Source organism: Gopherus evgoodei, chromosome 1, assembly GCF_007399415.2.
Source record: "Gopherus evgoodei ecotype Sinaloan lineage chromosome 1, rGopEvg1_v1.p, whole genome shotgun sequence".
Lineage (NCBI taxonomy): Eukaryota > Metazoa > Chordata > Testudines > Testudinidae > Gopherus > Gopherus evgoodei.
In genome coordinates, this window is record NC_044322.1 from 209200691 (window position 1) to 209215958 (window position 15268).

The 15268-nt window shown below is 47.8% G+C and overlaps 1 protein-coding gene across 1 annotated transcript; it reads left to right on the plus strand.

Annotated features, from left to right (window-relative positions):
• Positions 1-7393: 7393 nt before the first annotated feature.
• Positions 7394-14776, plus strand: TEX55 (testis expressed 55). Its single transcript, XM_030533476.1, has 4 exons — positions 7394-7470; positions 8120-8578; positions 10135-10197; positions 10852-14776. Exons 1-4 carry the CDS (start codon positions 7453-7455, stop codon positions 10954-10956), a joined length of 645 nt encoding a protein of 214 aa, XP_030389336.1. The 5' UTR covers positions 7394-7452; the 3' UTR covers positions 10957-14776.
• The last annotated feature ends 492 nt before the right edge of the window (positions 14777-15268 follow it).

Here is a 15268-nt window from a genome sequence, read left to right on the forward strand (position 1 = left end):
GTGATGGTGGTGTAATGAATTGCACTCGCATGGCGTTCTTTGGACAGTTGGCCTTGATATGTCCCAGTTCATTACACTTAAAGCATCTTCCATCTGATGGGTCATTGGGCCGAGGTGAGTTACTGGAGACTGGTGAGGTGGAAGAATAGGGCATCTGTGGCTTTACTTGGGTTGTATGTGGGGTCTTTGGCTGTCCTCGGTTGTAGGGTTTATGGTCGGTGTGCCCCCTGGGGTATTCGTTCCCCTTGACAGTAGCTTTCTTGCTTTCTGCCACTTCCATCCATTTGGCTCCAATCTCCCCCACCTCAGCGAGATTTTTGGGTTTCCCATCTTGTATGTACCGTGTTATGTCCTCAGGAACACCATCCAAGAACTGCTCCATTTGTATGAGGAGGTGCAGTTCTTCCGAGGTTTTAACATTGTGTCCTCAGATCCAGGCCTCATAATTTTTCCCAACGTAGTAGGCGTGTTTGGGAAATGACTCATCTGGTTTCCACTTTTGGGTTCTGAAACGCCGACGGGCATGATCCGGGGTTATCCCCATTCTGTATCTGGCCTTGGTTTGAAAAAGTTTATAGTCATTCATGTTCTGCTTAGGCATTTCAGCTGCCACTTCTGCTAAAGGTCCACTGAGCTGTGGCCTCAATTCTACCATATACTGGTCTTCAGGGATGCTGTACCCAAGACAGGCTCTTTCAAAATTTTCCAAGGCGGCCTCGGTGTCATCACCTGCCTTGTAGGTGGGAAATTTCCTGGGATGTGGAACCATAATTGGCGAAGGGTTGTTAGGATTGGCTGGAGCAGGTTGCTTAGCCTTTTCTAATTCCATGACTTGTCGGTGGGTCTCCCTCTGTTTTTCCAACTCTCACTGGTGGGCTGCATTGTTGGCTTCTTCTTGTTTTTGTAGCCTTTCCATCTCTTGTTTGTGAGTTGCCTCATCTCTGGCCATTTGTGTTCTTAGCAATTCTATCTGTTTTTCCATTGCTTCGAGCTGTACTGCCTCTGGTTTTCGTGACATCTTGTTTTCTTGTGTTGAGGGGCCCTCCGGTTTTTATCTTCTGAACTGCAGGCTCTGTTGCCTCCTGGGGTCTGCCTAGCAACAGTGCCTTTTTCCCTTTCTTCCTTTAGCTAATTTTTTCAATGTAAAGTAAACCAGAAAAACCACTTTTTTGCATGTATATAGTGCTGGTAATGACTCTCAATGGGAGTGCTATTGTGTGACAAAAGACCTGTTTGTCACAGCTTAATGGTTCCTTGCTTAATATGCAAGCCAAAAACTGCCAGAGAGAGCAGAAAAAAAATTCTCTCTGGTTCCCTTTTAAAACCAAACTGTTTCTCTCTGCTAAAAAGCCCCTAGCAGAGAAAAGAAAAATATAATATTCCTACTGGCTTCTGGATTCTATCTTTCCCAACGCTGCCACTCATGTCATATAACCTAGTCCCAGATTTGGACCTTAGCATCCAAAATATGGGGGTTAGCATGAAAAACCTCCAAGCTTAGTTACCAGCTTGGACCTGGTACTGCTGCCACCACCCAAAAAATTAAGAGTGTTTTGGGGCACTCTGGTCCGCCCAAAACCCTTCCCTGGGGACCCCAAGACCCAAACCCTTGAGTCTCACAACAAAGGGAAATAAATCTTTTCCCTTCCCCCCTCCAGGTGCTCCTGGAGAGATACACGGAAGCAACCTCCGTGAATCTAAGCAGAGGGAGTTCACCCTCTGTAATTCCAGTCCTGGAAACAAAAGCACTTTCCTCTTCACCCAGAGGGAATGCAAAATCAGGCTAGTAAATCTAACACATACAGACCTCCCCCTGACTTCTTCCTCCCACCAATTCCCTGGTGAGCTGCAGACCCAATTCCCTGAAGTTCCCCACTAAAGAAAAACTCCAACAGGTCTTAAAAGAAAGCTTTATAGAAAAAGAAAGAAAAATACATACAAATGGTCTCTCTGTATTAAGGTGACAAATACAGGGTCAATTGCTTAAAAGAAATATTGAATAAACAGCCTTATTCAAAAGAATACAATTTAAAGCACTCCAGCAATTATAGACATGTAAATACAAAAAAACATATAAATCCCTATCTGATCTTTGATACTCACAATTGGGAAACAGAAGATTAGAAAGCAGGAAATAGAAAAACTTCTCATCCGAGAGAGCATACAGGCAGAAGACAAAGAACTCAGACACAAAATTCCCTCCACCCAGAGTTGAAAAAAATCCTCTTTCCTGATTGGTCCTCTGGTCAGGTGGTTCAGATTACTTTTTTCCAGGTGAAAGAGACGTTAACCCTTAGCTATCTGTTTATGACACCTAGTACAAAATCCTAGCTTTCCAGATCCAGCAGCCCGATCTCTGCAGGAACATAATGCTGCAAACGGAGAGATCTGTTATTTACCAGTGAGGCTGAGTTGAAGAGACATGCTAAAAGTGTCACATGGGGCTCAGGATTTACCAGAGGCTGAACTCTGCTTGAGGCCAACAGGTGGTAGAGATCTGCTCAGGACTGCACAACAGTGGGTGGAGGGAGAAATTGCACCTAGTGAGTCTGACACTGGAGTTGTATTGTGGAGGAAATAGTGCTAGTATGCTTCACCCACCATTGCCCAATCCACCCAGAAATCCAGAGTAGCTGCATATTTCAGCTAAAACAGTAATGGTAGTAACTGCTGTAGATACTACCCATAGGCACCGACTCCATGAGTGCTCCAACCCTGGAGCACCTATGGGGAAAAATTAGTGGGTTCTCTGCACTCATTGGCAGCCAAGCTCCCCTCACCCCCCACTTCATCTCCTCCCCCACCCCGAGCGCGCCGCATCCCTGCTCCTCCACCTACCTCCCAGGGCTTCCCATCCGGCAACTGCCAAACAGCTGTTTGGCAGCATTAGCACGCTCCTGGAGGGAGGGAGAGAGGAGCGGGAACATGGTGTGCTCAGGGGAGGAGGTGGGGAAGAGGTGGAGTTGGAGTGGGTATTTGGGGAAGGAGTTAGAATAGGGGCAGGGAGGAGGCAGAGTTGGGGCGGGGACTTTGGGGAAAGGGTTGGAATGGGGGCAGGGCAGGGGTGAGAAGAGACGTGGCAGGGCCTCATGGAAGTGGTGGCGTGAGGGCGGGGCCAGGGGCAGGGTCAAGCACCCAGGGGAAAGAGGGGAAGTCGGCGCCTATGATACTACCCCATGTCATATGACTCAGATATTATGATCTTCACTTTTATTACAAAAATCATCATAGAAATAGTTAACAGTGAGGGCATCTGTGAGTATATCTACACTGCAAAAAACACCCGCAGCAGTGAATCTTAGCCTGGGTTGACAGACTGGGGCTCACAGGGCTCAAGCTATGGTGCTAATAGCTGTGTAGACCTTCTAGCTCAGATTGGAGCTTGGGCTCTGAAAACCACACCATCCACTGGGTTTCCAAGCCTGAGCAGGAATGTCTACACACTGCTATTTTCAGCACCATAGCGCAAGCTCCATGAGCCTGAGCCTGTAGACCTGGGCTCTGAGTGCTAGTCTACACTAGAAAGTTAGGTCAAGCCAAAATTCACATCCCTGAGAGACGTAGTTAAGCCAGCCTAAGGCCATGTAAACAGCACTAGGTCAACAGAAGATTTCTTCCATCGACTTAGCTATCACCTCTCAGAGGTGGATTTACAGTGATGGAAGAACACCTTTCATCGCTGCAGTGTCAGCACTGAACTCTCCCGCTGTAGCTTTTCTAATGGGATTTTCAAAGACTAAAGAAGTTAGGAACCTAAATTCAATACAAGTTGGGCACCTAATTCATTTGGCAATTCCAGCCCAAGTGTCTTATAAATGTATTAAACTAAAATCAAGAAGCTTGTTCTCTGTCTGTTCTCCTCATTCTGTAAGGACCTTGACTTGCTCGTTTGCTTTTTAAGTATGTGACTTTAGTGGGTTTATTGAGAGAAGGCTCAGCTGAAGAAGTGGGGGTTGCTTTTGCTCTCAAGGTGCTTAGGTTCATGCTCACCCTGATGTCTTCCAGGAGCAAGTTTCAGATTCATGGGCCTGTTATCGAAAACGCTCTATCTCCTGGACACGGTGCCATTGTTTCAGTGGAACATGGCTGTCATGATCACACAGTATGAGAGTCCCTCATGTAACCTATCCTAGACCATTTCCTGGAAGGGTTTTGGAGATGAGGATCAAAACCTGGAATTTGAACTAGTATTCCCCCCAGAGCCAGTGCAGACAGTGGAGCTGTGTGGTGACAGACTCTTGGTGGTCTGCAGTGCTGAGCAGATGTGCTGCAATGTTCTGAATCAATTACAGCTTTTAAAAAAAAAAAAAAAGTCAACAGTCTCATATAAAAACACAAACTGAACTGCACAGAACTTAACTTCTGTTTCTTAGTTAAACATGCTTTATAAGTCCTGGGTCTTTCCCTTTCTCCCAGCAGCTACAACTTCAGCCTCTTGTATTCCAATCCCATCTGTCACACTAGAGTATGAACTGAACTACTTCAGAAGGCTGGTTACTGTGGTAACACAGCACAGCTTTTATCTCCATTCAGTTCATCTGTTCTTTGGGAGAAATTGGCAATCTGTTTATTGGTGCCATCTGAAGAGGTTCGTAGAGCAATGAGCCAACTGTCAGGGCTTGTATAGCAGGGGAGGAGATATATGAGAGAGAGATTCTCTCTTTCACATAAATATGAACTATATTATATATACCTATATACATATCATATTGCTTTACATTCCCTACCCTCTCCACTAGTGATGCTAACCTCAATCTCGCGTTTGCCCAATTCTTTTACAAACACCGTTGTGCTTTCTTCCACACTGCCCTACACAGAGAATGCTCCCCGATCTTGATCTGTAAGAGCCCCCACGTTCTGCCCCTTCAACTCTCTCCTCAAAGACCCATTGCCACTGTGATGCATGCATCTAATGATGTTGATAGTCAATTTAAATGAAAAACATTGATTGTATGTTTTCTACTTCTTCACAGAACTTTTCAGGGCAGGGACTGTGTCTAAAACAACAAAAATGTCAACAATGGGGAAGGCTCATGAATACAGGAGACTGAACTTTCACAGAAGCTAGATCAAGACTACAAACACACTGCCAGATGAAATAAGAATGGTCACCACAGTCAGCACTAAATGCAAAGCCCATCTCTTCACCCAAGCTCTTCCATAATAGATCTCTCAGCCATACCAATACTCCCACTCTTCTTAGTCAAAAATATTAATAAAGAACTACTACTAATAATAATAATAAATAAATAAATCCAAGCTTCCACTCACTAGCAAGGAAAGGGTGGAGAAAGAGATCTTTGTCATGTTTTTTTTACTACTCGGAGGTGCTCAGGTACTAAGATGAGAGGTACCTGGTTGGATGGATAGAATTTAACCCTAAAAGATGGCTCTACCTCCATTTCCTTCAGGGTTGCACTGTACAATATTTTGGTTTTGCCTTGCCCTCTAGTGTCCAAAATACAATTAAAAATATCTAGGGAACTATTCACAGTGAAGATAGTGAGCCAAGTTGTGCTCTTGGATACAATAGTACGAATCTGAAGGCAGTGGAGTTACTTTGGATTTATGCAGGCGTATCTGATTCACTAAATGAAGCAGTTCTCTAGGCAGTATTACCTGAGACGTGGATCAGAGCAGGATTATCCTAGTTAATATCCCACAGGATGCAGAGAGCTGCCCCTACAGTTTTGCAATAGAATTGAGGGGGGGAACAGTATTTAAGCATTTATATGGCAAAGGAGGTGAGAGGTCTAGACCTGCTAAATTGCTTGAAGTACTGAAATTCCCAAAGAAGTAGATGAGATGTGTGAGCAAACAAAGGGGTACTTTGGCAGGAACTAGGGTGACCATGTCTCCTCCTATTTTGGCCAGGACAGTCCCCTTGGTGAACTCTGTCCCAGACGTCACAACTTTTTTGGCATAACTGGGCATTTGTCCCATTTTGCTCTTGCCTTATGGGGACGGGGAGGAACGTTTGGCAAGAGCAAATGGGACAAATTCCCAGTTTTACCTAAAAAGTTGTGATGTCTGTGATGGTGGCTTGAGCCTCATCCGGCAGGGTCTGGGCTTGGAGCGGGTCTCGGGCAAGATGGCTCGGGCGAATGATGACGCCAGGCGGCTGGGGCCATCATTAGCCCTACGGAACAGGGCGAGTGACAAGCAGTGACTCCAGGCAACTCAGTCAGCAGAGACAACAGACAACTCGGGCCGCCCCTTGCATTGTCACTTACCGGGTATCCCATTTTCACTTTAGGGAAATACGGTCGCCCTTGAAGGAGCCCAAGGGCCACAATCAACGTGTACACAATAGCATAATTATACGTGCTCTCTCACCAGCGCACGCATCTTGTGGAGAAAAGTACCACAGGCATAGTGAGCAGTATTGGTGACGATGTGTGGAGCCTCAGGTGTTAGTGAACCAAGTAGATAGCAATGTATAGCAACAGTGCAATGGATAAGGCTGAGTTCGGTGTCTGAGCCCCTAAGCTCTGCCCCAGCTCTCTCGCTACCCACCTCCTGTGCCCACACAGCGCTCTATCTATTTCGCACTGGGCAAGTGTCGGTGCAGACTAGAACCAGCCCAGACTCCAGCCTGAGGCGCTGGGAGCCCAGCGCGCTTGCATGGCCCATGCAGGACCAGCACCAGGGGTTTGAGCGCCCCTAGGTGGACGACAATTTCGGCGCCCCGCGCGCTGGTCCCGCGGCTCCGGTAGAGCTGCCGCAGTGGTGCCTGTAGAGGGTCCGGTGCTCCGCGGCTCTGATGGAGGTGCCACAGTGGTGCCTGACTGCGGCAGCTCCACCAGAGCCGCGGACCAGCGGACCCTCCGCAGGCACCACTGCAGCAGCTCCACCGGAGCCGCCTGCCGCCCCCTCCAGCAAAACGGCGCCCGCCACTTATTCTCGTGCCCTAGACGATTGCCTAGGCTGCCTAAATGGTAGCGCTGGCCCTGGGCCCATGGCCGCAGCACGGCCGCTGCCTCGCCTCGAGGCGCTGATGCCAAGCCCGGGAGCGACCCCCGCCATCCCACCACGCACTGACTCCTCTCCTGCAGCCAGCGCGCGCCACACCCACAGCAGGGCCCGGGCCCGCCCCCTGCCCTCGCCACGCCCCCTGCGGGGGATGCTGCAGCCGCCGGCGGCGCAGAGCGCCCCGCTCCCGGCTGCGGCACGAGCCCAGCCCCTGCAGCACGTGTCCGTCCACCCCTAGAACTCAAGCCCCTTCCGCCCCATTCCGAGATGGCCGGCAGGAGCCGTAAGGCCGGGCAGCCACGTGACTTCCACGAGTTTCGGCCCCGCCCCTGCTCCGTGCGGACAAAGGGGGCGGAGCTAGAGGTCTGCTGTTCCCATGGCGACCGCCGCTAGCGTCTGTCCCCCCCCCCCCATACGGAGAGTGCCGAGAGACATAAAAGGCCGGGACGGCTGGGCGATGAAACGCGCTTCTGCTCCGGGATGGAGGGGCCGGGGCAGGTGAGACCCCGGCGCGCTACGCCTCCCCGGACAGCCCCCCCCCCCGGTGTAACACCCTCCCGCAGCCCCTGCGCCGCCCGCATCATATGCGCCCCCAGGCACTGTGCCCAGCTCACCCGTGTCCCCTGGCATTGCCCCCCAGCCTGGGCCCCCTCCCCATACTGCTGCCCCCTTTACATCCCTCCCACACACTCTGCAACCCGCATTGCCCGACCTCTCAGCCCCTTGCTCACACACCCCTGCTGCCCCCTCTACATCTCACACACACACACACACACACACATTGCCCCCCACATTCCCCAACCTATCACCCCCTTGCTCTCACACACACCCCTGCTGCATGCTCTACACTCTCACCCTGCACAATGTCTGTCTGATAAAATGTAAATCCCAAAACAGAACCATGGAGCCATGCTGCCAGCTATCAGTTTGTCACACTGAAGCTGTGTGTTAATTTGGGCAAATCGTTGCTCTCTGTACATTCATTTCCCTCCCCTCCATAACATTGGCAGAGTGCGGTAGGAGCTGTAGCTACAAAGGAATACTGGACCTCATCCCACTGTCGTCTAAAACGGTGCAGTAACGTAATGAGTCTAGTGCACAACTCTACGCATTTAAAATAGTTTTTAAAATGTGTTAAACGTTTTAGCCAGAGCCTGAAGAAGTAGGAATGACTGAAGTGCAGGAGCCTGTCGAATCACCAGCAGCAGTGATTGAGTCACCGGGGGACCAGTCACCTATAGTTGAATTGCCGACATCAGTGGACCAATCACCTATAGTCGAATTGCCAACCTCCGTGGACCAGTTACCTACAGATGAATTGCCAGAGTCTGTGGCCAGATTACTCATGGCTGAATTTCCAGAGGCTGAGGCTGAATCATCCGTGGCTGAATTGCCAGCTGTAGCCCAAGTACCTGTGTATGAATTGTCACCGTTTGTGGGCAAGCCACCTGTGGCTGAGCCAGCAGAGACTATAGTCGAAACACCTGTGGCTGAATCAGCAGCAGTGGTCAAATCACCAGAAGCTGAAGAGCCTATGGTGTATGAAGACCCCTTTGAAGTTTCCCTTATGTACATGGAGAAACATAACATTCTGCAGATATTTCAGGTGAACTTTTCCTTTCCATCTCCTCCTCTTCCCCCACTGACTCACTTGACCTAAAGTTAGCTTGTCAGCATTGTACTGAATCAAATGTCTGTGCACAGGCTCCCTCCGGTGCTTGCCTCATATTGGCTCATGGCCAAACCATGGAAATTGGAAGGCTGATCATTTCCAGTGGTTAATGCAGATCTAAGTAAGGAAGGGAACTTGACCAGTCAGGGGGCTGTCACCCCAGGTCATGATACTATTTGGTGATGCAGCATTATATCATCTTCTGATGACAGCATGCAGGAAGGGGAAGAGAATTGGGACAAAAAGAAATGTATCTGACAGGCATTCCCATCTCCAAGCAGCAGGGCCATATCCAAGCAAAGTGTGGCTGGAGGGTAGGGGGGATATATGCTGTATGCAGTTAGTGGAGTTGGGGGCAGCGTATCCTTGGTGCTCTCCATTTCCACCCCTGCAAATGGCTTATGTACAATTGACCAGGATGGAGACTCCATATTGATGTGACAACACAAATGAGAGGCAAGGAGGATTCTGTTTCTCCATCCTTCTTTCTCACTCCCCCACAAAAATCCCTGCACTGAAGCCATTTGAAAGTATTTTTATGCATAATCTATTATTTATTACTCCAGCAGTACCTGGAGGGCCAAAACAAGATCAGGGCCTTGTCCTGTGATTGTCTATCTAGATTTAGGGCAGGGACTGTCAAGGGTAGGAGAAATGAACTATTATTAAATCCATGTTACAGATGAGGAACTGAGGTACAAGTCCATTTGACATGCCCAGGGTCACAGGGAAAGAAGCACAAATTGAATTCAAGTCTCCTAAGTCACAGTCCAGAGCCTTAGCCAAGAGTCTCGCCTTCCTTTCTCTGGTGCCCCCTGCCTCCACTGAGCCAGGAGGGAGGGTATCCTTCATCCCCTGGCTCCCGGGAAGGAAGGCAGTGAGTGTTTTTGAAAGGAGAGTGTGGTGAGTTCTTCATCTCCTGCTGCTACCTGCAGAGGAAACGAAGCTGGCTTTTTATTGTCTTTTTGAGCCCAGGTCCTGCATTATTGCTCATGATCCTGTTATGCTTCAAAATGTTTACAGCTAAAAATAATAGAACACATACTAAAATCCAGGAACAGCAGTTAGACTTACGAAGGTAATTGCCTGGATCACTCTTCTTTCTTTTTCAGCAGACCAGTAACATATTAGCTTTGTTCCAATCCTTAGTGCCTCCAGCATTTCCCGTGGGTTCTGAACAATAATTGCCAGTGGTTGAGTAAACTTAGCATCCGATTCCCACAACATATTGTCCAGTCCAGCTCATTGTATTTGTTCACATTTTCCAAATGTTCCTGTACCTGTTTCTATCAATACCAGTATTTACAAGCTCCCTGTTACTTGTTCACACCTCTTTATTTTTCCATACATCCAGTACCACATCCCCAATACTCAGTAAGCTCATCCCAAAAGACAGAGCGTCCCTGCCCTTGGCAGAACTTTCTGCATCCTTGAACCTATTACCCACCTTCAGCAGGAAAATCTAATAACACTCTTACTTTCTTTCTCAGGAGATCACTGAAAACTTGGTGTATGAGAAGCCCGATGACCCCTTGCAGTTCATGTTGCTGCAGGTATGGAGTGTTTGGGGGGACATACCAAGCCTGTCTTTTAGGTCTGCAGCAGAATTGTGGCTGAGCAGTCCGGAGCTGCAGTGAAGCCATGAATATTCCTCTGGCCATGAGCCTTGGCACTTGGAAGGAGGAGGATAGGACAGGGGAAGAATGCCCTGGTTGACAGAGTCTGAGTATGTTTTAAAGGGGCAGGACATGGCAGGTTGGGGAAACAAGGCTGGAGGGTAGGGTCAGTGTGTGGACGGGAAGGATACAGCAGGAGATGGTGGGGTACACAAGTCCTACAAGACAGTGTCTGGAATTGTGAGGGAAGATCATGGACAGAGAATGATCTATCAGCAATGGGAGGTTTTTAAAATACAGAGAACTAAAAGCTTGTGAAGTGAGAGACCGTGGGGATGGCGAGGGTTGGTGCGGGCACAACAGGAGATAGGAGGGGATTACAGTAAAGACAAAAGAGAAGGAAGGGCAGAAAGAGGATACATTTCATTACTCCCCTCTCCCAGGGAGACAGTCCCCACTGTTTTTAACGGAGACCCAAGCCTTGTCCTGTACTTCAGTTTTCAGAGCTGGCAGAAGTGGTTGTGGTGCTATCTCTGGGTTCCAGTGTTATGGCATTGGAGGGTGACTTGACCACTTTCTTCTCCTCCACAGGTGCAGTCCATGATGAACAAGGAGCTGGAAATGGAGGAGGAAGAGGAGGAGCTGGGTGGTGACAGCTTCTACACAGCAGAGGACTTTCCTGGTGGCCACCAGTGACCTTGGCAACATGGTTGTTAGCACAGGGCCTCTGGCTAGCACTGCACTCTCACACTTGTGGAAATGGTTTTGAACAGGTCTGATGGTAACTGAGCTTTCTGACTTCTCTTGTTCTGGGTACTGCACTTCCAACTGCTTGTAAATTATGCAACAGCATGTTATCATTGATACACAGACCTCCTAAGAAACACACACACAACATCCTGAACATTCCTGCCAAACCAACCACACAGCTTGTACACACAGAGGCTACATTTCTGTGCACACAGACCCTGCAGCTCTGATCACACATATGCCCAGACAACAGCACAAACCCACAGCAATGAGACTTAATGGCTGTAGACCCAACCAGCCCTTGAACACTTACACACGTCTCTACCTTCTCTGTTCTGTTTTTGGGGGGGGTGCGGTCTGTCCCAAGCTGTCATATAACAATCCACTATATAACAGTTTGGAACTCCAGTGTCCACACTGGGAGGGAAATTTCTCTGTCCTTCTCCCTCCCAGAACCCCCTTGCCCCACACTGGAAGGGACGGTTTCCCCCTCAGCTATCCCTGCTGAGTTCAGATCACTCTGTCCTTTTGTATTCTTCTCTCTCTCATGGCATATACAATTCCTATACGCACACAACTAGAAGGTGAAGTTAAGGTTGCAGAGACATGTGTGGCTTCAGAGCATATCACCTCTTAAAAATACTAGTTGAATGAAAAACAAAAACAGGTGTTAGAAACCCAGGAAATTTAGAGTTAAAGGGTACTTCTCGAACAAGTAAATCAAATTACTGTTATCTGTCATTCAAGTTACTTATACGTAGGATGACCATATTTCCCAAAGGAAAACGAGACACCGTGCAGGGCTGGCCCAAGCACCTCCCACACCAGGGCTGGCTGGAGCCACTCACCCAAGCCTCCCTCTCTTCCTCACAGGGCCTGAGCTGTTCACCTGAGCCCTGCTCTCCCCTACGCCAGAGCCCTGCCTTCCACCCCAGGCTGGCATTGCCACTCGCACCCCCTCTCCCCCATGTTCATCTGCACCCCACTTTTTTGGAAAAAGTGGGCTTTTGTCCCATTTGCTCTTACCAACTGATCAAGTTGGCAAGACCAAATGAGACAAAGGTCCACTTTTTCCAAAAAAGTCAGGACGGCTGGGACAGGGCTTAAAAAAGGGACTGTCCTGGGCAAAATGGAATGTATGGTCACCCTACTTATATGGTCCTCATCACCATAGTATCTGAGTGCCTATCTCCATCGCTTTAGAAATGTCTGCCTACACTGCAGGTATAGAAAATGTGCACCGTAGAACACTGGCTTTATAATTTATTTCATGCATACCTATCTCCAGTACTTAGTGTGCTGTTTTGGCACCACACTGACCTTTGCTCATTTTAGGTAAATGCTTTAATATCATTATCTAGGTCTTTGAGGTTTGTATATAGTCACATGCTAGCTCTGTATCTAATGGCATTTGAATAGTTACCTAATGCCGGTCCTTTCCACTCAAGGATCTCCAAGCACTCAGAACTATTAGTTAATCTGCTGTATTCCATTTTAGAGGCACATGAATGCCATCTTTCGTTTCCAAATAGAGCATGATCTTGTAAGGCAAGGAGGGCCAGATTTTTACAGGCCTTTAGGTGTCTAAAGATGCTAATAAGCACCTAGTGGGTTTTTAAAGTGTCCTTAGCAGGTTAGGTACTTAACTCCTATTGAATCACTTAGCTGCTTTTGAAATTCCCATTAGGTGCCTATCTGGCCCTGAGTGCCCTCAGCACCTGAGAGAACTGGACCCTTAATGAAATGTGAGGAATGATTGTTTTCAGGCTGGTGGTATTTGTCTAACCAAGACTTTTTGTAAAACCCTTTGATGTGCACTGGGTATGACCATTAGGAAAGCTGGAAAGCAGCAGCATTACTGTATGATTAAGACTGAAGCTTTCTAGCTTTTTGTGGCTACCTATCAAGGGAAACTTCATTTGAGATGGATAAGTTAGTGTGTCTTTCTGATTCTTTTGTCATGATATTGCTGTGAAACAGAGTTAAGGTGCCTGGCTTAAAAAATGCAACTCTGAATTGACTGGGTTTCTAACATTTAAGTATTGTGTTTTGTTGTTTGTTTTTTAATTTCTAACATTCCTGAAAGGCCATATGCATTCAAACCATTGATGAGCCTGCAGCTGTAACTTCACATTACTGAAGTTTTTTGTGGGGGGAATTTCCTCAGTTTCTTTTAAATGGCCCTAAGGTTGGCTGGAGAGGAGCCCTGACCTGTTCCCACAAATCCTGTGAGTTTTGCAAGAGGGGAGGCTCAAGCTGGAAGTCCTTAGGAGGTCCAGGGGAAAGAATACCTCGTGGGTCTGCTGACTGCATCAACTTCTGCTACTAACATCTCCACCCATTCTTGGAGGGAAGGCTTCCCGTGGGTACACATAAAGGGAGCTGAATTCCTGCAAACTTCTGTAGGTCCACAGGAACAAGGCTCCTCTCCTGCAGGGACCAGGACGTGCATAGGAATATAGCCCCATTCCTTTCAATTGCGTGATGTTTGAAGGACTGGAGCTGGCTGCCTATGGCTGGCAAGAGAGTTGGGGTGAGGACTGTAGAACTAAGAACAACTTCCTTATTGTTCATCAGGAGGTTCACTAGGAGAAAGGACTGGCTGAGAACAGGGCTTTGATGGGGGTAACTGTTATCCCATTCCCCTGAACCTCCTGCAACCACAGAAATAGGGAGACCTACTTGTGAACCTTCCAGTGGAAAAATCCCCCCCCCCCTTTGACGAGCCTTCCAAGTTGACCACATTACACTTTTAGCTCTCTCTTTGCAAGGAAAAGGGCTGAGTACTTACATTTTAGAAAAAAATGAAAGCTAAGGTCTCCAGCAATCACATGATGTCTTGTGTTCAGATTACCAGAGCTGACCTTCCTGGCAGCGTTACAGAGTGAAATTTAAATAACTCTTAAAAATCAAATTTTAAAAACTATATTTTGGACCTGGGTATCTCCGCTAAGGGAGTCCAGTAAAGTAGATTTTATCACTGTCCTTTCTATCCGAAGAATTATGTGAAACCCCCGACATCTCTATTTGGGATGTCATAAATCAGAACCCCCTTGTCCCGTTTGCTTCAAAGTTAGCAAAAAAATTAAAATCTGTCCTAGCCACAGCTATAACCAGATAATTTTGAGGGTGATTTTTGAGGCTTTGCAGGGTAGGAGAGAAGGGGGTTCTATCAAGGGGAAGAGGGAGCAAATTGGAGTTTAAAATGGAAACTTAGTTGCAGTCTTGCCTTTGGAAGGGCTGTCCCTGTTCTGTAATGTTTCACCCTAAGCCATAGTTCCCTGTTGATCAGTGGATACAGAGTGGCACAACTGTCTCTAATAGCAACTGGCAAACTTCTTGTTGTCTTCAATGCTCTGAAGGAACTCTCAGTTCACTGTGGGACATGGTACCATCCCTCAGACTATTTCATATACAAATCTGACTATTCTATATGGGTTCTTAAACTGTGCTCATCACCGTAGTATCTGAGTGCTTTCCAGTGGTGTATGCAATGTGACTAACAGCTGTCACGCATTGTTAGCACTGTTGCCAACTTTCATGCCGTAAATTGGCACTCCGACTTTCACAATGAGCCAAAAATCAAGCTAATCCCATTTCAGAACTGGGCCAAAACAAGCCAATCCCTAAGAACCCCAACACTGTATGTGACTAGATTCCCCCTGCATGCTGTCTAGGACTGTGGTGGACCTTCTGTGCACCCCAACTCTCTCCCCCCCTTGCCCATCCCTTCTTGCCCCTGCTTGCCAGGAGCCAATCAAAAAAAAGAAGCAACAAGGTACAACAAGCTACAAGCCAAATACTAGCCAACAAACAACTCACAAGCCAATTAAGCTAATAACAAGCCCAATTTCTGTGGGTTTTTTTGTGGGTTTGGCATGTCTGATTGTTAGTTCTCCCCCTGCAGAGAGAATGAGAGAAGTGTGTGCAACAGAGTGTCTTGTTTGGGTAGGGGGGCGATTTGTTTTGCTTATTAATGTACACACTCCTCTGCACTTGGAGCGGAAGGTGGTGAGGTTTGCAATTGTCCTTATCTCCTGAGGTAGTTCATGCCACTGTCTAGGACCCAGTTTCAGAGGGGTAGCTGTGTTAGTCTGTATCAGTAAAAACAACGAGGAGTCCTTGTGGCACCTTAGAGACTAACAAATATATTTGGGCGTAAGCTTTCACCCTTCTCTTGTCAACTGTTGGGAATGGGCTACATCCCCCACTAATTGAATTGGCCTCGTTAGCACTGACCCCCCTACTTGGTAAGGCA